Source organism: Camelus ferus, chromosome 10 (genome assembly GCF_009834535.1).
Source record: "Camelus ferus isolate YT-003-E chromosome 10, BCGSAC_Cfer_1.0, whole genome shotgun sequence".
NCBI lineage: Eukaryota > Metazoa > Chordata > Mammalia > Artiodactyla > Camelidae > Camelus > Camelus ferus.
Genome location: NC_045705.1, coordinates 55,477,178 through 55,500,508, shown reverse-complemented (window position 1 = coordinate 55,500,508; position 23,331 = coordinate 55,477,178). Strand labels below are relative to the sequence as shown.

The following is a 23,331-nucleotide window of genomic DNA, read 5'->3' as shown; positions in this document are numbered from 1 at the left end:
GCTCTTCTTTAAATGAAGCACTCCCAAGTTATTGTTACTTTTACATAGATGTGGAAATGAAACACTCCCAGAACAGTTCAGTATTTTGTAAGAGCACATAGGAAGAGTTGAGTGGAACAAGGGATAAATTCCACTAGACATTGAATGAAAGTAGACTTCCTGGTTGAGTGGATGGGAGGTTGTATGAAGGGTTTTCCTGTTGGCGGAATAAGACTATACCAGGCTGGTTATCTATGATTTTCAGACTTATATGTACGTTGTGTTAGATATTTGCCCCACACAAGTTAATTACTAGCCTGTACTCTAAACAATGGGCTGAACACAAAGTTAGTGATGATTCTCTACTGAGGGAAGATGGAGAGAACTGCCAAGCAAGACTAAACATTGCAGTAAATATCTAAAAAGAGAGACCTCTTCCCACCTGAGAAAAATGGCAGCCGCAGTGAGAAATTTTGCCAGGGTTTACTGTCTAAAGCTAGAAGCAGGCTCATTTCAATTCAATAGACATTTATTAATCATACACTGTGAAATAAGCTTTTGCTAGGATTCAAAATAAAATGAAACAGTCCCTGCACAAGAAGTTTTAGGAGTTCTAGACTGGACCTGGAGACATGGTAAATCTGACACTTGCCAGAGTTATTTTTTAATCAAATTACTGATCAAGCTAGATCAAACCCTGCTGAGACTCAGATATGCTACCATTCTAGATTCCAAAATTGCCAAACCGCATTAATATGAGCAGGGGTGTAAAAGTCCTAAGCTGGGAAGTGTTAGTTTGGTTTAATTCTTGCTCATATCTTAGACTGACTTGGGGCCTTGGGACCTGAGACCCATATGTCCCTCTGGTTCAGAGGTTCTCTGTTCTAACGTGTCTCGAATCCCTGGAGAGGACAAGGAAGTACATTTGCACTCCACTCCTCCAGGCACTGTGTTGGTTCTTCTCTACTGGAAGCATGATCCTATGTCCATCCCCTTTGTGGTTGTGTCTGTCCTTTCTGACCCCAGGACTACTTCTTTTGTTCTTTGGTCTTTTTTTTACTTGCTGTGTTTCTGCACTCTCTGGTTTTTACCCTTCCTTTGCAAAATGGCTCCAGGACCAGGACCTGCAAGGTATAAACCGGTGGTGAGCAACGTAGATCTATGAGGGAGTAAAGCTAGTAGCGGGTAGAGCTGATGAAAAATGAAGGTGGTGGAGAGGACAGAAGGAAATGGGGGGAAAGTGAGCTCCAGGAAATGAGAAAGGCTAAGATTAGAACTTTGAATATAGATTCTAAGAGCCGACACTTATGGTAAGAGAATGGCATGAAAGAGAAGTGTCTGTTAGGAGCTTAACGGAGCTTCTCCCACTGCTTTCCCTAAAATGTTTCTAGGTTCTTCTGAAAGTCAAAATGCTAATTGCTAAGGATGTAAAACAATTTAAAGAGAATCAATGGTCATGATAGACTTAGGACTGGCCACACCATACTAGGGCCAGCCACCTGGAGATTAAAATTTGACATGCCACCTCAGAAAGTTTTAGGTTATCTTATATGCGTAAGCATGAGTTTGTACTTGTGAGTGCATTTATGAATGAGTGTCTTGTTGTTCTTTTGGAATAATGGAGCAAGCACTAAGATGCCTACCAATCCTATACACCACGAAGGGGCACAAATAAATACAAAATGGAGTTAAACAGTTGCTTTCTAGAATGGGTCTTAAACAGTCCTTCTGTGATCCATGGATATGCCTTTCCCTAAAAGGAGTAGAAGAGGAAATCTTCACATGGGCACACTTAGCATAAAGTGAGAAATAAGGACAAGGTATGGATTGTAATATTTCATGATCAAGACACTGCAGAAGGACCCATCCCATGTTTAGTTTAGTGCTGGCAGAGACAGAGCACGTGGAGACAAAGGATGTGTCATTGCCTAACCTTAGGAGAGAGGAGAAAAATGCTCAGCAATCAATCAGAAAATGCATGTGACCAATCAAGAAAGTGATAGAAATTTGCTATATAGATAGATTAGATTATAAATGTATTGAAGAGCTAATAAGGAGAATCTCTTGGAATATACAGATTGAAAAGAACGTGATAGGGATTATAGATCTGGTGAGGAAAGATCTTCTGTAAGGACTTCCAAGAACAAACACTATCTTCCTACCATGGTAACTTATCCAAGTCTATTAAAATTTCAATTGCTGCATTCAGTCCTTTATCTATTTACTTGTCAAACATTATTTATTGACCTAGTATATATAAAGAAGTGATGCTGGATATAGAGAAAAAAAAAGGACTCAGAAATTTCCTAGTGTAGTGGGGCAAGAGGCATACCCATAATTATAAAACAAGTTTATACTTCCTAAGGGAGTTAAGATAAAGCTGTATCATTCTCTTACTGTAGCAGAAGGGATTCATGGAGGGATATGTACTCATGTGAGTTTTGAAGGACTAGTAGCTACTTGTCAGGGCCCAAATGGGAATATCCATTCTGTGCAAAAAAGCACCATAAGTCATGCAGGTGTGTTAAACATGCTTTTAGATATTTCAAAACACTTAGACATGATTGTACCATGCAGTATGTGGTGCAGTGTGTTGGTCAGTAATCCTAGATATGTGGGCAAAAGCAAGAAGAGTTTTGCATGCTTTCATATCAAAATCCTAGAGGGAAACAGAATGTGCCAGAATTAGGGAATTTCAGGATAGTGTAATACGGAAACCACTTTCAAAGGTGTGGGCAAATGTAAGAAAATATCGGGTGCTTGTGAAGTTCCTGGATTAGTGACAGCAGTTACCGTCACAACCCCTGGACTAAAAGGACAAGAGGAGAATACGGTTAGAAGAGAAACCCAGAACCAGAGAAAGCTGCTTGCAGAGACATACAGCCAGTTTGCAGCAACCCTGCTGGGAGGGAGCTGGAGGAATAAACCCCTGACCTCCCTCCAGTCTCCTGTTGGTGTTTCTCATTGCCAGATCCAACCAGAAGTGAGAGGGCAGGGGAGTCTGTCGATGTAGCCCAGTGTCCCAGGGCCCAGAACAAGACGGGAAGCAGTGGAGGGTAGACCAGAGGAAGATAACACAAGATATTCTGCACAGCATACACTAAGAAAGGTTATATTGGTATTAAGTTGATGATTTTCACATGTTAGAACATTAGGTAGCAATGCAGAGGTTTCACTAGAAGATGGAATTCCTAGAAGTGGGCATATGATTTACAAGCTATTTTAATAACCCAAGAAAGAAATGAGAAAGGCATGCTTTAGAATAGAATTAGTGAAAATGGAAAAGAGGCAGGAAATTAAATGGATTTGTAGGAGGAATAAATGGCATCTGGGTCCACTTTATTTCATTTTCTAACAATTTTTGTTAAGATAAAGGCTGGTTCTCTGCATCATTATGCTTTCTGCATCCATCTCCAATGACACTGCCTTCCATCCATCCACATTTATTCTACTTGGAATCCCGGGGATGCAAGACCAGCACCTTTGGGCTGCCATCCCCTTCTGCTCCATGTACATCCTTGCTCTGGTTGGCAACGGCACCATCCTCTACGCCATCGTGAAGGAGAGGGCTCTGCACAAGCCAATGTACCTCTTCCTGTGTTTACTGTCCATCACGGACCTGGTGCTCTGTTCAACCACATTGCCCAAAATGCTAACAATCTTCTGGTTTAAGTCCCACAAAATTTCCTACCATGGATGCCTCACCCAAATGTTTTTTGTTCATACAGCCTTTGCCACGGAATCCGCTGTTCTGCTGGCTATGGCTTTTGACCGCTATGTGGCTATCTGCCGTCCACTTCATTATACATCCATCCTCAATGGCATGGTGATTGGGAAGATTGGCCTGGCATCCGTGATCCGTGGCCTTCTCTTTGTGTTCCCCTTTGTCATTCTCATTGAACGTTTACCTTTCTGTGGACATCACGTCATCCCCCACACCTACTGTGAGCACATGGGCATTGCCAGGCTGGCCTGTGCCAGCATCAAGCCCAACACCATTTATGGTCTTACTGTGGCACTCTCAGTCACTGGCATGGATGTGGTCCTCATCGCCACCTCCTACGGCCTGATCCTGCGGGCCGTGCTGCACCTGCCCTCAAAGGATGCCCAATTCCGAGCATTTAGCACTTGTGGAGCCCACATTTGTGTGATTCTTGTATTCTATGTACCTGCTTTTTTTTCCTTTCTCACTCACCGCTTTGGTCACCGAGTACCTCCTCGTGTCCACATTGTACTCGCAAATCTCTATCTCCTCTTACCCCCTGTTCTCAACCCCTTGGTCTACGGCGTCAACACCAGACAGATCCGCCTGAGAATATTGGACTTTTTTATGGGGAGGAGGTAGTTTACTCTCTCCATACCCTAAGGACGAACGGGGTAAAATTATAGTTAATTTTCTACTTTCTCAAGTACCTCTTATCCTTGGACTAGAGGTGCTGTTTCTGCTAATCTTAACAAGCCAGTACTGTTTATTATCTGAGAGTTTCTGAGGTGTTTAGAACAACATTTATACCTGCTAAATACATAGAACACTATTTTCCTGCAAAGACGTTCGTGAACTTTAATGGCTCTGTGGGTCTTGACTCTTCCCAGGGAAAGGTCAGGAGGCAATGTAGTACATTTGATGGTAAGAACCATGGAGAGAGATTCTCTTTATGTACAAAAATTCCATGTGCTGGAAGTAGAGGGAAAGTGGTCAAAAAAGAACTATTTACTTATAGCCTCAGGAAATTGAGAATAACACAAACAAACACACACACATTGATTGATTGATTGATTGCTCACACTTTCTTAGACCAAGAGTATTTATTTGCAATAAGAGTGTTAGCCTTTGGCCAGAGACAGTATGAGAGCTCAGGGTCCTCTGGATATGGGATTAGATTCGAAATAGATGAAGGTGACTGCTGGGTGACTTACTGTGAAGTCTGGAAGCACATATGTCAATGGGAAAGCTATGGCACAAGTTTCTCAACAAATTCCTTCAAAATGACACTTCGTAGCTAATATATTCACTTTATAGCCACTGATTATCTTTATGTTTTTCCTGATACCGTCAGTGTGATAAACCTTACACGCAGATTATTTTGTGAGCCAATATAAACACATCCTGACTTTTTCTTTTTCTCATTTAGTCACTATTTTGAGTATATAAGAATCTCCAGGACACAGAGTTTCCTGCTAATGTTATGCAAATTGACATAATAGAGCAATGAAAAGATAGAGGTTTAAGATCACAAAAGAAAAAAGATATTATTGTTAATCATTATTAACAAATGACATGATCTTTCTATAGAGAAAACCCGTAAGACTCAAGGTAGACTTTTTTAGGACTAATGATATTTCAAGAAATTTGCTGAACTCGAAGTAAATAAACAAAACCCCAAACTAATTAATTGCATTTTTATATAAAGACACCATTAGAAATAAATATTTTAAAAGTTATAATAGTAGCAACAAAATCTATGGTACTTACAATTAATTTAACAGAAATGTACATGGCATCAATGTTAAACAATTAATAAATTAATTGAAAGATTTTTAAAGATCAAAATATTAAGATATATATTACAAAGTTCATGGATATAAAAATGGTAGAAAAATAGGAAAAATGGAAATAGTGAAAGATAAGAACATACACTTATCAGAAGATATATGGACAATCAATTTATAAAACAAACCTCAACCATGGGAGTACTAAGGAAAATGCAATAAAAACCACTTTTACACCCCTCACATTGGCATATTTAGAACAAAACTCAGATAATGGTAAAAATTAGTGAGGATATAGAGAAATATGAATACCTATTCACTGCTAATGGGAAACTAAATGAGCATCAACCACTTGCAAGATCAACTGATAATTATTTGGCCAAGTTAGAGACATGCATACCTCACAAACCAGAAATGCCATGCCTCAGTGTCATCCCTTGAGGCACCCTGCACGAGTGAACAAGATAACCTTGTGTGAGAACATTAGGGTAAGCTCCCCTCTGTTTTATCATTATTATCTTTAGATGTTTGTTTATACGCATGAATTTCAGAATCATTCTGGCAAGATTGCAAGCAAAACAAATCATTGAAATTTCCTTGGATTTGTCAAGAATTTATAAATGTATTTAAGGAGAAGGTATAGCCTTCAAACACAGTGATACTTTAGGTTTCTATATACACAGGAAAACAAAAGTATGTAAGATCTTATGAATTGGATACATATTTATCTCATATTGAAATGACATTATTTATTTGCTTCTTCATTCATTTATCCATTTAATTGACACATATATATGCCCACTGTGTGCATACACGATGCTAATGATAGGGACACAGGATTTGGGGAGAAATGAGACTGGGGCTCTTGTCCCAGAGTAGTGTAATTATCCACAAGGTAAGGTCAGAAGTTTTGACCGATAACGGACGATACTTGATAGAACTTGGGGCATATTCTGCAAGAAAAGTTTCTTTATCAGTTGTATGCAGGTATTTGACAGTACTAAAGATATAATAATGGGAGCAAGGCTGGGAAGAAATGATTATGTTGGTTTGCTGCCTGTCATTAGAACCCCTCAGGACCACTGTGGGACAGAGGGGAAAAAAGAATGACTGAGCCCAGGACTTGTGCATGTTATTAGGGGAAGCTGTGTGGATGTGTCCAGGAGCAGGTGCATCTGTGTTTGCCTGTTTATGTTGATGTACTCTTTCTACTGATGTTAATTGACCCAGCACATTTATTTTGTCATTCACATTCCTCTGTCACTGTTTCACTCTTACTGACCCCTGGCTCTGAACAGTCTCCCTACAGAGCCTGTCTGGAGGCAGAACACAGTACATCAGAAGTTAGAATCTGGCTCTCTGAGTCACTTCTGTTTAGTCTTCGCAAGACTTTGTGATTTGTCTTGTGCATTTGGCAACATGCTTTTTGACAAACTTTGATACCTTGCTTCCTCAAGACTAATGAGTAAAGAAATATGGTCACATCTGGACCCAAAGGTTGAGAGGATGCTGGGACATGAGAGGCTATGGGTGCTGAGTGAGGGGTTGAGTATTGAAGAAAATGTCCTGGGGAGTGTCTGGAGCTACACTATTAGCCTGAGAAAAAGTTAGAGTGAAAGTCAGAAAGAGGCTAGGGCTAGATCAAACTGGAGGCTGCTAACACTATTTCACCAGCGTTTCCATCAACAGGGATTGTACTTCTGACCACTTCACGACCCTGAATACTGCAGCCACGGACGAAAGCCCTCCCTGGCTGTCACGTGCACATATGTATGGGAAGGAGGGCCTTTGGGATACCCAAACTGCCAAACCCTAACCTAGTTCCAGACTCAGCTTTTAGCTTCAACTCCCCCCTCTCAGGCTTCTAGGCCTGGTAAACACTGGAACATTCCCACCATCCCTAAAGTCAATCAGCATTATCTCCTGGGAACTCAGGGCAACCTCCAAGGTCAATCTTATGCATAACAGTTGTGGTACCTGGTGTGTGTGTATGTTTCAGGAATGAAGGAGTAACAGAGAGCTAATTCTGGGCACCCTGAGGGCCTTTACCAAGGTTACTTAAAGAGCCACGGATTCTAGGTGCCTGAGAGTGAGGAGTGGAGAGATGCAGGGCCAGGAGTGTGCCTTTCAAGAGCCACATGGATGCTTGTTAAGATATACCTTCATACATGTGTATAAACTCATACACACATATCTGAAGGTGTGTGGGGCTAGCTTTGCACTCTCTCACTGCCTCACATTCAGGTAGGTGATTCTAGGCTTTATATTCACATTCTGGTTGCTTTTTCCCTGAGCTTCAGGTGACCAGAACCCCATTGCCTACTTCATTCTTAATCATTATTATACAGTTCTCATCATAAAGGTCTCCATAATTCCCAAATCTGCAGTAGATATGCACTCCTTAGGTGTTGGATAAGAATTCTACTGTAAGTTTTTAAACCCTCTTATTTTGTAAACAGTCTATTTTCTGACCTAGCTGACCTCTTGTTTGTTGAGAAAGGTATGTGATTTTTTGTCTATCTCTCTTTGTATTTCTACCCATTTTTGTTTCACATACTTTGAGTTATAGTCTCTAAGTGGATACGATTTCAAAAATAACATAATTTATTCTTGTAAATTTAATGGACGTTTTGTTAATGAATAATGAATCAATTTGTCCTTAATAAAACACTTACAATGAAATATATTCTCTCAGATATTAATGTTGTTGTGCCGTATTATTACCACTCTAATACTACAGCATAGTACTATACTAAATGATACACATTATCATGATTTCAGAATCATTTTCATGTATCTTAATATTACAATTTTTGTTTCTACTCTGAAAATTTAAATTCTTTTTAAAATTGAGGCTCATATAGTTTCTTGATTTCTCTTCCAAGGTGCTTCACCAGGGTGTCACCATGACGGGTTGCAACGCCTCCCAGGGCCATCCCTCTTTCTTCCTTCTCCAAGGTATTCCTGGGATGGAGGACAAACACAGATGGATCTCTATTCCCTTCTCATCCATGTACTTCATCACCATCCTCGGGAACTGCACCATCATCTTCACCATCTCCGCAGAGCGCTCCCTGCACAAGCCCATGTTCCTGTTGCTCTGTATGCTGGCCCTCACAGACCTGGGCATGTCCACAACCACCATCCCCAAGGCACTGTGCATCTTCTGGTTTGGCCAGAGTGAGATCAGCTATGAGGGATGCCTGGTCCAGCTGTTCTTCATCCACTCCATCTCTGCCTTGCAGTCCTCCATCCTCATGTCCATGGCCTTTGACCGCTATGTGGCCATCTGTGAGCCCCTGCGCTATGCCACCATCCTTTCCAACAGCCGCATTGGGCTCATTGGCCTAGTGAGTTTAGGGAGAGCTATCTTGTTCATCCTCCCCATGCCCATCCTCCTCCAGCAGGTGCCCTTTCATGCCAAGCATGTCATCCCCACCACCTACTGTGAACACATGGCTGTGGTGAAGATGGTGTGTGTGGACACCACAGTCAATAGGATATATGGTCTGGTGGTGGCCTTTTTGGTTGCTGGGGTAGACATCTCAGCTATTGCCTCATCTTATGTACTGATCATCCGGGCTGTAATGCGGCTGTCTTCTAAGGAAGCCCACCAAAAAGCAGTAAACACGTGCACCACACACATCTGTGTCCTGCTGATCTCTTACACTCCCTCACTGTTTTCTTTTCTCACTCACCGCTTTGGCCGGGGAATTCCACCCCATATCCACACCATTCTTGGCAGCCTCTACTTCCTTGTGCCTACAATGCTCAATCCTATTATTTATGCAGTGAAAACCAAGGAGTTTCGGGACAAATTGACCAAATATAGGGGCTGGAGGAAGGAGACCATAACCACGGCCTATGGTCAGAAACCCCTCTGATCATCTGACTCTGGTGGGTATAAGAAAAAAAAAGTTAAGTGGATGCTGTTCCAGGGGGAGTTGGCTAGTGAGAAAAATATGTCATATTGACAAATTAGCTGCCAAAACTCTTCGACAGGCTAAGACACAGGAGAACTTCTTGCTCTCGCTAATTCTAAAGCAAAGCTATTAGTCCCAATGAAATGAAAATAATAACATACTCCCTCCCTTCTGACATGGTAGTTGGGAAAATTGTATATGATAATATGTATACAAAAGAACTCTCACAACACACACTGAATGCAAGTAAAATGAGGTGGAACGTTTCCACACGGCGAGAACATAAGCACAAACAATAACTTACCCACTGCTTTGCCAAGGCAAGGCCGCGGTGTGTGTAGGTGTGGGTGTGTATGTACTTGTGTCTTTAAGGGGAAATGAGAGGTTAAGAGTGACTGGGTTGGGGGGCAGTGAGAAGGGACAGGGAAAGTACAAAATAATATTTAGAGTCACTCATTTATTATCCCTGCGGCAGAAGCCTTATATTTGGAGTACAGGACCAGGGGAATATGAACAAAAGACACAATCTCCAATTCTCAGAGAAATTCCAACGAAAAGGGAAAAATGGAAAACTCCTAAGCTTAAAAGTTTGATCTGCATTTTAACTAATTCCACATTTAAAAAAATTTCTAGACTCAACTCCCTTGCTTGTCTCAGCTAATTCCAGTGTCTCACAATCATCTTTTAGAGAGAAAATTTTGAGAATGCTCTGTTAATGATTCTAGCTATAAAAGTCAGTTTGATATTGAAATCTTTGACTGCCTACCTCTGAAAGGCAGTTCCTCTGGGAACATAGGAGGAAGTCATGAACAAGGACTTGGACAGTTTATGGAGCACAGATCTGGTGCCCAAATACAGGAATTCATTAAATTCAGAAGATATTTTTTCTATCACTTCTAGACAATGATGGTGGGTATAGTGCAAATATTTCAAGATGCATGAAGACTGAAGGCTGAAAATCCTAGAGTTGTCACAGTGAAAAAGATACTTACCCTTAAAGCCACATGGCCACCATTTAAAAGAGACTCAAAATACTTAGAGAGAAATAAATGATACTTTTGCAGAGTGTAGAATAATATAATAATAAATAATAATAATAATAATTTCTAATACATTGAATAATTCATTAACAAGAGCTGTGAAAGATGAGAAATTTCAAAGCTTGAAATAATGGCCACAACCTTCAGGAGAAAAAAAGAAATGGAAGTTTAACTAGGAAGTGCCTCTTCTATAAATGGAGTCCGAAGGATTAGGGAGAACAGGCAGGAGTAGTAACAGTTAGGGAATATTGTACTTCCTATCTGACACTACAAACATGTAGATTAAAAAACACAAAAATTACTCAGAATAATGCTTTATGATTAATCATTTAATTGACAAACAAGTAGCAGATTTTGAAAGGGCCTGAAGCACTTATTAGCCTGAGGAACTGTGGTCACAAAAGTTAATTTTGCAGAAACCTGAGAGTGACTTTTTTTTAATCTGATTTTAATGGGACTGAGGTACAGAAGCAGAGATCTGCATACTATAAAATATTATTTCCCTCTCTTATCTATTTTATTTGCCTTTTGTGCTTTACACACTCTAAGCAGAAAAAAATCATGTGAAACCAGGTGAGTTACTTGGATACGCTTTTGCCCCATTATAAACAAACGTGCAGTAATCCTGAAATGAGAAGGTTATGATTATCAAATGTTCAGACACTTCAGGAATAAACTTTTGGGTCACACAACTGTGTAAGCCACAATACTTGCTTCGGTGATTGCTAATGGTGAGGAAATTTTAAATGTAGAATGGAGGTGGGCAAAGATGAATATTAGCTGCTTCCCTGAGAGCTACTGTAGAGGCAGTGGCTAGAGTTCATTCTACTTAGCCCTTTCTTCTGAGATTTCCCTCAGGCAAAAGGCCTTTGGGAACCGTGTGGAAGCAGCTTCCTGAACCCACGTAGAGAAGCAGACCTGTGTTGTGCAAAGGATGGATCGTGTCAGCCAGGAGACGGTGGCTCACAGACGTTGTGCTGCAGCGAGTCTAGCTGACTGAGGGGCCAAGCTGCTTGCCGAGGCCTGACCTACCACTGATCTTTTTTCTTTTCTTTTCTTTTCTTATTTTTAGTCTCTATTTCATTTATTTTTGCTCTGATCTGATTGTTTCCTTCCTTCTATTAACTTTGAGTTTTGTTTGCTCTTCTCTTTCTAGTTCCTTCAGGTATAAGTTTGGCTTATTTGAGATTTTTGATGTAGGCCTGTATCGATCTCTTAAAAATGCTTGTATTGCATCCTCTAGACTTTGGAACATTGTTTTTCCATTTTCATTTGTCTCAAGGTATTTCTTATTTCCTCTTTGATTTATTCAGTGACCCATTAGATGTTTAGTAGCATGTTGTTTCCCCTTCATTATGTTTGCACTTTTTCCATGTTTTTTTCTTGGAGTTGGTATCTAGTCTCATATCATTATGTTCAGAAATGATGCTGTATATAATTTCAGTTTTCTTAAATGTATTGAGGCTTGTTTTGTGACCTAATATGTGATCTATCCTAGACAATGGTTTCATGTGCACTTGAAAAGAATGTGTATTCTGTTGTTTGGGTGTGGAATGTTCTTGTATATCTATTAAGTTCATTGATCTAATGTGTCATTGAAGGCTGGTGTTTCCTTCTTGATTTTCTGTCTGGATGATCTGTCCATTAATGTAAGTGGAGTATTAAAGTCCCCTACTATTATTGTATTACTATCAATTTCTCCCTTTATGCATGTTAATATTTGATTTATGTATTAGCTGCTCCTGTGTTGGATTCACATATATTTACAAGTTTTATATTCTCTTTTTGGATTGATCCTTTTATCATTATGGAATGCCCTTCTTTGTCACTTGTTATAGTCTTTGTTTTAAAGTCTATTTTGTCTGATATAAGCATTGTTACCCCAGCTTTCTTTTTGTTTCCATTTGTATGAAATATTTTTTTCATCCCTACTCTCAGTCTATGTCTTTTATTTTTTAACATTTTTTTATTGAGTTACAGTCACTTTACAATGCTGTGTCAAATTCCAGTGTAGAGCACAACTTTTCAGTTACACATGAAGTCTGTGTCTTTAAATCTGAAATGAGTCTCTTGTTGGCAGCATATAGATAGGTCTTGTTTTTTTTGTGCATTTAAGGCATCTTGTGTTTTTTAATTGAAGCATTTAGTCCATTTACATTTAAAGTAACTATTGATAGGTATATACTTACTGTCATTTTGTTAATTGCTTTCTGGTAATTTTTGTTCTTTTCTGTTTTTTTTTCTTCTTTTGTTCTCTTTCCTTGTGATTTGATAACTTTCTTTAGTGTTTTGTTTGCATTTCTTTCTTTTTATTTTTTATGTATCTATTATCAGTTTTTGGTTTGCAGTTACTATGAGGTTTTTATATAACCATCTATGCATATAACAGTCTAAACTGATAGTCACTTAAGTTGAAGTGCATTCTAAAAATGCTACATTTTTACCCTCCCCCCACATTTTATGGTTTTGACATTATAGTTTACATTTTTTATTTTGTATATCCCTTAACTAATTATTATAGATACATGTGATTTTACTTTTTTTGTCTTTTAACCTTCATACTAGCTATATAGGGGGTTGAGCCACTGCCTTTGCTCTATATTTGCTTTTACTGGTGAGATTTTTTTTCTTTTGTAATTTTTATATTTCTAGTTATGATCTTTTTTCCATTAAAGAAGTTCCTTTAACATTTCTTGTAAGGTTGATTTATTGGTAATAAACTTTAGCTTTTGCCTGTCTTGTTAACTGTTTATCTCTGCTTCAATTCTGAATGATAACTTGCTAGACAGAGTAGTCTTGATTGTAAGGGTGTTTTTTTATTTCTTTCAATACTTTGAATATGTTCTGCCACTCTCTTCTGGCCTGCAAAGTTTCTGCTGAAAAGTTAGCTGATATTCTATGGGCTCTCCTATATGTAACTAGTTGTTTTTCCCTTGTTAATTTTAAGATTTCCTCTTTAACTTTTGACATTTTAATTATAATGTGTCTTGGTGTGAGTCTGTTTGGGTTTATCTTGTTTGGGACTTCCTAGACTTAAATATGTTTGTTTTATCAGGTTAAGGAAGTTTTAGCTGTTATTTTTTTCAGATAGATTTTCTGTCTCTCTTCCTTCTTCTCTGGGCTCCCTATAGTGTGAATGTTAGTATGCTTGATGTTGTCCTAGAAGTCCCTTAAGTTATCCACTTTATTTTATTTGTTTCTTTTTTCTTTCTGCTATTCCAGTTGGGTAATTTCCACTAATCCGTCTTACAGATTGCTGATCCATCCTTCTGCATCATTTTATCTGCTGTTGATTCCCTCTAGTATATTTATAATTTATTGTTTTCTTTAGCTCTGATTGTTTCTTTTTTAATATTGTCTATTTCTTTGTTAAAGTTCTTCTCACTGTGTTCCTTTATTCTCCTGATTTTGGTGAGCATCTTAATGACTATTACTGTTAACTCTTTATCTGGAAGATTGTTTATCTTCATTTTATTTAGTTCTTTTTTGAGGTTTTATTTTATTCTTTTGTTTGGAAGGTACTCTTTGTCATCTTATTTTCTCTAACTCTCTGTGTTTGGTTCTCTGTATTAGGTAGATCAGCTACATCTCTCAGTCTTGAAAGAGTAGCTTTGGTGTCTTGTGGGGTCCAATAACATGATTTCCCCTGGATACTACAGCCAGGTGCTCAAGGAATGTCCCTGTTGTGGGCTGTATGTGTCCTCCTGCTGTGGCTGGGCCATGATTGCTGTGGGCATGCTAGTGGGCAGGGCTGGTCCCTGGTGTGGTTGGCTGTAAGCCCTGGCTGAAAGTGTTGTGGGCACTCTGGTGTGTGGGGACAGCCCCCAGGGCAGAAGCCACTTTGGGGATGCTAGTACTGGCCAATGGTGCCTACTGGGACTGGCAGAGTAAGGGGACAGTTTAGAGGGGCTCCAGTGCCAGCTGAGGGCACCTGCTAAGTCTTTTGGGGTAGGTGGCCACCTTGAAGAGGCTCTGGTGCTGGCCAAGGGCAGCTACGAGGTCAGGTAGGGTGGAGGCCACTTTGGAGGATTGCCAGCTGTGTCAGGTCCACTGGTGAACCCAGAGTTGGGTAAGTACTATTGAGTTAGATGGAGAGTGTCTGAAATGGCACTGCCAGTGCCAGGCCAGTTAGGTAGAGAGCAAGCCCCCTTACATACAAAAAAAAAAAAAAAAAAAAAGGAAAAGAAAAGAAAAGAAAAGAAAAACAGAAAAGTGCCTGTTGGCTCCTTTGTACCCAGAGAAAGTTCCAATAGATTCCTGCCCTTCTGGGAAACATCCTAAAATTAGTTAATGAATCATATATTACCCAGGCACTTTCAAATAGCTGCCTATGTGCTGGAATTAAGGGTGAGTAAATTTTTGTGTGTACCTTTTAGGAGTGGATTCTTAGTTTTCCACAGCCCTATGGCTTTTGCTGGTTATCAAAGCCAGACATTATGGGGGGATCATCTTCCTGGTGTAGGTTCCCCAGGCTGGGGAGCCCAATGTGAGGTTAAAAGCCCTCAAACCTTAGGGAGGACCTCTGAGGCTATAAAATCCCCCCTCTACTGTGTGTGAGTCTCACTCAGATCCTATTACTGTTCCTCTTGCCCATCCATATGAAGCTTTTTATTTTTATGTTTAGTTGTGGAAAATACTTTCTGCTGGTCTTCAGGTGGTTCTCAGAGATAGTTTGTCTATTTGTAGTTGTAAATTTTTCTATCAGAAGAGGCCAGCCCAGGATCTTCCTAGTGTCCATTCTTGTCCTACCCTCCAGATCTGTTTTGTAAGTAAATTCATTTGTGTCCCTTTTTTAGATTCCACATATAAGTGATACTATATGACATTTTTCTTTCTCTTTCTGGCTTACTTCATTTGGTATGATAATCTCCAACCCCTTCATGTTGCTACAAATGGCATTGTTTTATTCTTTTTATGGCTGAGTAATATTCCATTTGAGACATATGCCACATCTTCTTTATCCAATCTTCTGCCAATGGACATTTAGGTTGCTTCCATGTCTTGGTTATTGTAAATAGTGCTGCTATGAATATTGGGGTGCATGCATCATTTTGAATTAGAGTTTCCTCTGGACATATGCCCAGGTGTGGGATTGATGGAGCTTAGGGTAAGTCTATTTTCAGTTTTCTAAGGAATCTCCATACTATTTTCCACAATGGTTGCACCAAACTACATTCCCACCAACAGTGTAGAAGGGTTCCCTTTTCTTCTCACTGTCACCAGCATTTATCATTTGCAGGCTAATGAGCAGTAAATCCAGTCCAACCACAAGAAGAATCACAAAGAGCCCATAGATATGGTTAGGTCTGGCATCATCATAGGCCAGTTTCACCATAGCCATGTGGTCACAGTAGGTATGAGGAATGACCAGGTGGCACAAGGTCAACCTTTGAAGTAGGAGAGGCATTGGCAGGATAAGAATCACACCCTTGGCTAGAGCCACCAGTCCCACATGTCCAACAAGGAATGGCTTAGAATCGTGATGTAGCATAATGGCTCATACACAGCCACATAGTGGTCAAGGCCCACTGCAACAAGTAGGGCTGATCGTACCACAGATGCTCCATGGATGAAAAACATCTGGGTGAAGCAGGCATTGGCAGCCATACCCTGATCACTGAACCAGAAGAGGCAGAGGAGCTTAGGCAATAGAGTCAGTGGATGTGACATCAGCCAGCCACCATCAGCAGAGCCAGGAGCAGGTACATTGGTGTGTGAAATGTGGGCTCTGTGGCCACCAGAAAGAGGATAACACCATTGCCATTGAAGATAGCCAAAAACATGGAGGAGAAAGAAAGAGACAGCCGTAAGTGCTATGACTGTAAGCCAGGTGTGCCCATCCAAGTGAAGTTCATAAAGCTGGAATGGCTGAAGATTCGCATAGCAGAAACTGTTGGTGGTTGTTCAAGAAAGTTTAACAATGAGACTCAGGTGGGTTTTTTGTTTTTTGTTTTTTAATACCAGTTTTGCTTTTTTTGACTCACTTGAGATGGGGCTCAGAAAAAGATGGAAGACTACTTCTGTGGAATCATGGAATCTTCAGTATGGCTTTAGTTCTATCTCTAAGCACCTGTATTATTTTCACATTCAGTTCTTTATGAGCCTCAGGCTTCTCTTCTGTATAAGACAATCTCTAGTGGACTTTGACTTTCAGCCCTCCCAGTCCAGCAATTCTATACTTCAAAAATATTGTTTGCAGTTCTGAGTAAGAATAGGAGAAAATATTTTCATCCTTGACTAAAGATGGAAGAACCTGATAGAAGAACCATAATCTTCTCATTGGGAAGCTTCCTATATACAGAGAGAGGAAATATGCTTACACACCCCTCACCGCAGAAGTGCTGAGCTATGGGGGAGGAGGGGGCTGGTGGGAATCTCCTTTGAGTTTCTTCACTTTTCTCTCTTTCAGAGATCCACTCTCTGGTTTTGATCCTGTTTCTCACCACTGGAGCCCTCTGTTTTTTGGACAAAATATGAAAGATATAGCTTCCAAATAAGGGCACTCTGTAGGATAAGCTCTGGCAGTTGGCTATTCTCCTTTTTTTGGTAATGCATGTGTCTGCCCTGAGCTTTGATGGCCTCGACATCCACTTCAAAGATTGCTATCTCAAATAAACACATTGCCACCCAGAGGACTAGATGAAGAGGGAGGCCACATCCAGCCCACTCCAGACTCCTTTGTTTTAGAGATCTTGGTTGTTTTTGATAAATGGGCATCCTGGCCCCTTGTTTTTCCTCTTCTCATGCTTTAAATTTCTGCTCCTATGTTTTAAATTCACCAATAAAGAGTGAGCCTCCAAAATCCTAAGCCCTCACCTTTGATCCCCATAAAAGCAGAACCTGAGTCCCACATCCTCTCTCTCTACCTCACTGTGAGGCCCCAGGTGTGCCGTGTAACTTCTAGGACTCGTAAGTAATCAACTGTTTTCCCCACAAAGTTTCCTGATGGTTATTGCTGAGGATATCTTGCAATCCTACTAGGAACCACAAAGGTGGGTCCAGCCACAACATTGGTTATCCAGAGGTTGAGACTGACACACAAAACAGACTCCCACTCTCTATCAAGTTAGGTATTTGTGTGCTTGATGGACAGTCTTCTGAGGTTTTTACATGATTTGTGCATCTTTCATTACAACCAGCCCTCGTGTGTAGATGGAATTGCTTTTAGTCACAAAGCATTTACTTCAAATTAGTCCACTGGGTTACTAATTCGTTCTTCATCTCTATCATATATTAAGCAGAATTTCTTTCCTTCCAAAGATCTATAGACATTCCAAGCAGTAGTTAAATCAAGAAATCCTCCCACTAATCTTTACCTATTCTTCCCTCCACCACATGTTGTCCATTTCATCTGTTTCTTTTTAAAAGTCACGTACATTCAATTTATGCCTATAGCCTCTACTTATGGTCCCGTATGTTAGAGAAATTAATGTTATGATGTAAAAGGATATTCAGAAAGCCCTCGGAGCTATTGTAGTCATAGGGATAATTAATAATTCCTATAGGAAGTTGAAATACATATGTCTGCAAAATGATAGAAATCTGCATTAAACTTAGACTACTAAAAGGAAGCTAATCTTTATAATAGAGTGTGTATGTGTATGGGGGTGCAGGGTGGACAATGGGAACCAACACAAAAGAGAAGAATATTTACCTGAATAAATAAAATTAACACTGTCACTAGCATTTTGTACTACATACTAGAGGGAACAATTCTCCTTTGGAAACAATGATACAGAGTGCACTTAGATGGAACTTTGCACTTATGCCTGTACAGACACTGAGGACACTGGACAGTTCTGATACAAGCTAGCAGCATCCTACATGGGTTTGCTGAAGAGGATCTGTAGATCCTGCACAAACAAGGAGAAGAGTTTAAGACGGTAACAGAATTTCTTTTTACTCATATGGCTAGGAGTTTCTTAGTTACATTAGAAACCCACTGTAGAAAACACCCTGAGAACTGTGTCACTAAATTCATTAATACTATCACAGAATATTATTTCCATCATATGATTTAAGGAAAACTCCTAAATGTTTATGATACTCTGTTAGAATATAACGATTCCTGAAATATTTGCTTCAGGTCACCTGTAGTGCTATTAAAATAAAGTCTGCACTTAAACTGAGCACCACAAACCAGGGTCCTCAGGGTCGGCTGCATAGTATATGAATATAAATATTAAATGTTCTTAGTCTAAGTATTTTCTGCACGTTCCTTGTGTTTTAAAAAAAAAACATATGCATGCCTCATTCCAGTTCTTATTCTAAAATTTGAGATGAATGATTATTAGCTGTTAATCTTGTTGTTTTTATACATCCCTTAGTTAAAGATCTGTTTTGCTTCTCATATAGTATCAGCTGGGGAGGAAGAAATGTTCCTCTACTCTTTCGAAGTTATTCTGGCTGGTCTAAGAATTAAACTGACATGAGACAGATTAACAAGAGAAAATAAAAGTTTAGTAACATGCATACATGGGAGAGACCCAGAAAACCAAATGACTCACCACAATGGCCAAAATCCTTACCTTAAATGTCATCTTCAGCTAAAGACAAAAAACGGTATTGGGGATGACTGTTTGGAACTTCAAAGGGGAGGAAGGAAATCTGCATAGAGATGAAAAAGCAAATGGTTGGTAAACAAGTGTTCAGGAAACAGAGACAGTCATGCAGAGACAATAGGACACAGAGTGGACTCTGATTTTCAGGCTCTGCTGAGTTCCCCCACCACCACACCGAGCCCATATTCTTTGCAGATATCTCTGGTGATAGCTCTATTTCGGGAATAAACCTGTTATCTAAATTATTTTAGGTAGTTAAAGGAGAGGTAGCAAGAAAACTTCTGAGTCTTCTGTTTCTTTAAAATAATCAGCCTAAGTTAATCCTCATGCCAAAGAGATACATTTTACTGTGGCAAATTTTGCTCCCGTACATATCTGACCCTAACTGACTATTACAACTAAAATTCTTATAATCTGAGATCTAAAACTTAGAGAGAAGCATCACTTACAGATCACTCTCTTAGCCATACTTAAATCACTTAAAATGTGACACTCATAAAATCAATTCACTTAAGTTGCTACAAAAGATTACATAGAATTTAAGTTGGATTCTTCCATATCTTTAAAACTGGACTAGATTTAAGATAAGTACATAAAGAAGAAAATAATTAATAGGGTACTAACCAGTCTCTATTTATTCTGGAACTAACAAGACTAAAGGCAGAATGGGAATGTAAATATGAATAGAGAAATGAGTTACCATTAAAGATACAGAAGAACTATAGATTATTTTCTGCTCTATACTCACTCCTGTCACCCTTTTGGGTAAATTAAATATTCATGAAGATGAGCTGATTTCACAGTTTGTTGAATTTTTCCATTCCAAGGACCATTTCGTACCTGCGCACTCTCTTAACCTCTGATTCTTCTCTTCCACCAACTAAACCTGTCTGTTTCTCTCCAATGTCAAGACCTCTGACCTCTTGTTCTTCAACCACAACTCTTACCTCTAAGTCAGTACTGATAATTGTAACATCTACAGAAAATATTACACAATTATATTAATAGCCTACTGTCAATGTATAGTTGTCTCAATTGAACTTTCAAATGTCAATAATTATTATATGTGTACCATTTATTTCAAAAATCATTACCTTCCAAAATGTCAATAGCTAGCATCACATATTTAATTTATCCATGTTCCCAGCCTACAATTTTTTCTCACTTGTCACAGAGACAATAAACATAAAGATCTTCAGTTCTTGAAAAATAATTGCCTGATCCTTCATTGTTGCTAAGAAAGAAGGGTAAAATATATTGAAACTGAGCAGGACCCTGTAGGGCCTTGCCAGAGACAGACTCCCTCTGTCCTCCTGTCTCTTGTTTGTAGAAAATCTTTAGCCTCCTAGGCCTTCCCTGAGTTCTAAAGAGCAAATTTAATCAAAGAAGTGAGAAAATGCAGAAACTAAGAAAAGCAGTCAAGCAAGACAAAATAATGGACCATAAAGCAAAAACAAAATCAAGGACCCTTGGTTCCTCCTCAAGGACTAGAGATAATACCGTGAGCCATAGTTTTGAGTTGTTTTGCAGATGCTAAAGCCCCCACTAGGTGGAGGAAGTTAACTGCATGCTGACCACTAGCATGTAGACCCAAAACTGGTTGGAACCAGAAAATTGGTAATTGAGATTTCCTAAATACCAACCAATCAGAAGAATGTCCTTGAGCTGATCATGTATCCTGTAACCCTCACCCTTAAAAAAATAAAATAAAAAAGACAAAGCATCTCACAAAGCCACTCTGCAGCTATGTAACAGTGGCCAGTCTGAGGACATGAGCAGTAAACTCTCTATAACAGTGGAGTCCCAGGAAGGAGTAAACATAGCAGAACAGGCCTTGGACAATCTAGAAAGAACTGGGAGTGAAAGCATAGCCATCCTGGGGGCCTTGGGAAATGGAGCCGCGTTAGAAATGGAGAGGGCTCCAGAGCAGATAGCGGTAGCACCTGTGGCCTCAGGGGCTGTAAACTGTTAGATGCCCTTAGATAAACAGCCCCAGTGCTGAGAGGTGGAAGATTAAAACCAAAACAAAAATAGAGTTCCAAGGGAGTAGACTACAAATACTCCTTCCCTGACTCTTTAACAGAACCCTGTGCCTTCACCTCTATATTCCAATCTGATAAACTACAGAAGAAACACTTGGATGTTCAGTTTCCTGGGGAACACAGAAACTACCTGGATGGCTCTAGCCATAAACCCAGCGCAAACCACCTAACTCCGCAGTGGGATGGTGAGGTGGGTTTCATCGGTAAAACAACCTCCTGGCCCAGTATTCAGATAGTCGAGGTGGGAGGCTAGCGATGCTCTTTCGATCTTCCAAGGGTATTTCTGCAGTGCCGTGCCTTCTCTTTCCTACTGTCCTGGAGTTATGTGAGTTTGGGCTGGGGAAAATGTCTGGAAAAGAGCCCTCAAGAAAAGTCCATCTGTACGACTGGCAGTGGGGAATTTACTTTAAAACAGGAAGAACGAGATTTAGAGGTCAGGAAAGGGGACTTTGCTAAATGACACCTCTGTGTAAACTAGTTTGGAGCTTTATTTAGCAGACTTCCTAAACGGAGAGTTTTACTTTGACTTAGGCTCAGTGGTTGGAAAGGGGAGCCAAGTGGGGAGCCTCCAACAAAGGAAGAAGCAAATGGTATGTTAGTCAAACCAGGGAAATGGGAGGTGCTACAAAGAAAAATTCAGGACAGTTACTGTGGTAGTCCTCAAATTACTAACAAGAAATAATTGCTCACTAAGCACCTGAGAGGTAATCTGTGTGCCTAGTGACACACTGCAGAGATAAAAAGCAATAAATTGGGCAGAGGGAATTTGTAGAACCTTAATGATTCCACTGAGCTTTCCCATGGTCCAAGCTTCTTAAAACGGGCAGAAGGGGCCTCAGTTTAATTGTGCTCTTGTCCAGACAGAATGACAGCCTTCGGTTCGTGGTGCAGTTTCAGGTATGGAAAATTCTTCTCCATCATATCTTTCTCCAAATTGTGATGTCAGAAATTTTTATCTTACTGAGAGCATTGGCTTTAATATCACAATAAGAATTGGAATGGAAATTTAGTCAGAGGGACAGGTTCAAACTGAGGTGTGAGAAAGAATGTTCACAAATATTTATCAATATCATAAGATATTTTATGAAAGAGATAGTGTGAGACAACAGACTATTCCTGTGAGTTGGGTGGGAAAGGGATGATAATGGGAGTGAGGGAGATGATAAGAGTATATGGCCCTATGAAGGTGATGGCAACTGCAAAGGTTGGGATTCCTTAGAAAGAAACTACAGGAACTGCAAGTAATGGTCACTTGCATCAATCAAATTAGGAGCCAATCTATTCTAGTGACATGTGGTAATGTTTGCTCAGTCCAACTTCTACAAGAAAAAGTCACAAGGCAGAAAGTCAGGGACTTAAAAAGCAGAAATAAAACTCCATGAACAATCCTCAAGTTAAGCCTTCTGGCTGACAGTGAGTGAATTTGTGACAAGACTGAAAACTGTAGGAAGGTCTGGCATAAACTAAGGGGTTGGAGCGGTGCAGTGAGCAGGGCTTTTCTGCTTCTACATCTGATTCCTGCGCCATTATCCATGTTGAACAGGGGCTCACATTAGCTCAGCAAGCAAATACGTGTCATAAAACCAGAGCTGAGTGCTTAGTGGTTTGGCTAAGAGCAGACAGGAAAGCTGTTTTCTGGTCTTCTAATGATTGTCATGTAACTGTAGAGGTCAGACAGAAAAAATTATAACCAACGTTTATTTTATCAGCAGATTTACCCTATAATTCTCATTGTGTAAACACTCATTATATAAATATTCAAGGTAAGACTAGTTTCTAGTTGGTTGAGGTAACTGTGAGGATTCCGTATTGGATATGAGATCACTTTCCTACTAATATGAAGGCAATGATAATAGTAAATGTCATTATTTACTGAGCACCTTCTATAAGCCACAAAGTGTACTAGGTAGTTTTTTTTCAAATTTCAACAACCTCACAAAGCATTATTACAATATTACAGATCAGAAAACTGTTCTGTTTTAGAGGAAAATTGACTTGTCCAAGGCAACACAACCAGTAAGAGGTAAATAACAAAGATTTGTTCCCAATTTCATGGATCCTAAACTCTTTTTTACCACCACAACTTCCAGCTTTAAAAACTTCAAGATTCTGTGCTTTTAAAATATTCTTTCCTCTTCAAACAATATGTGAAGGCAAACATGGAGTCTGGAATACACCCTTTCCTGGATATTAGATGGAGTTCTAGAGAGCTCAAAGCACGTGCATAATGTTTACATTTTTGGACGAGTCCAAACTTTTATCTTAATAAGATCCTAAGTCAAATTGATCAACAACT

At 39.7% G+C, this 23,331-nt stretch overlaps 2 protein-coding genes and 1 pseudogene across 2 annotated transcripts; 2 read left to right on the top strand and 1 right to left on the bottom strand.

Annotated features, from left to right (window-relative positions):
• The first annotated feature begins 3,308 nt into the window (after positions 1–3,308).
• On the top strand, positions 3,309–4,341 carry LOC102507080 (olfactory receptor 52D1). Its single transcript, XM_006185634.3, has one exon. It carries the CDS (start codon positions 3,374–3,376, stop codon positions 4,322–4,324), a length of 951 nt encoding a protein of 316 aa, XP_006185696.2. The 5' UTR covers positions 3,309–3,373; the 3' UTR covers positions 4,325–4,341.
• Positions 4,342–8,375: 4,034 nt separating this feature from the next.
• On the top strand, positions 8,376–9,495 carry LOC102507340 (olfactory receptor 52M1). The gene has a single exon (XM_006185635.2). The coding sequence runs from the start codon at positions 8,376–8,378 to the stop codon at positions 9,351–9,353; it is 978 nt and encodes a 325-aa protein (XP_006185697.1). The 3' UTR covers positions 9,354–9,495.
• A 4,837-nt stretch (positions 9,496–14,332) lies between these two features.
• On the bottom strand, positions 14,333–16,579 carry LOC116666679 (annotated as a pseudogene).
• Between the last annotated feature and the right edge of the window lie 6,752 nt (positions 16,580–23,331).

Excerpts from the sequence above, each read along its gene's own strand:
- LOC102507080 (XM_006185634.3), top strand. The coding sequence starts at position 3,374 with ATGCTTTCTGCATCCATCTCCAATGACACTGCCTTCCATCCATCCACA.
- LOC102507340 (XM_006185635.2), top strand. The coding sequence starts at position 8,376 with ATGACGGGTTGCAACGCCTCCCAGGGCCATCCCTCTTTCTTCCTTCTC.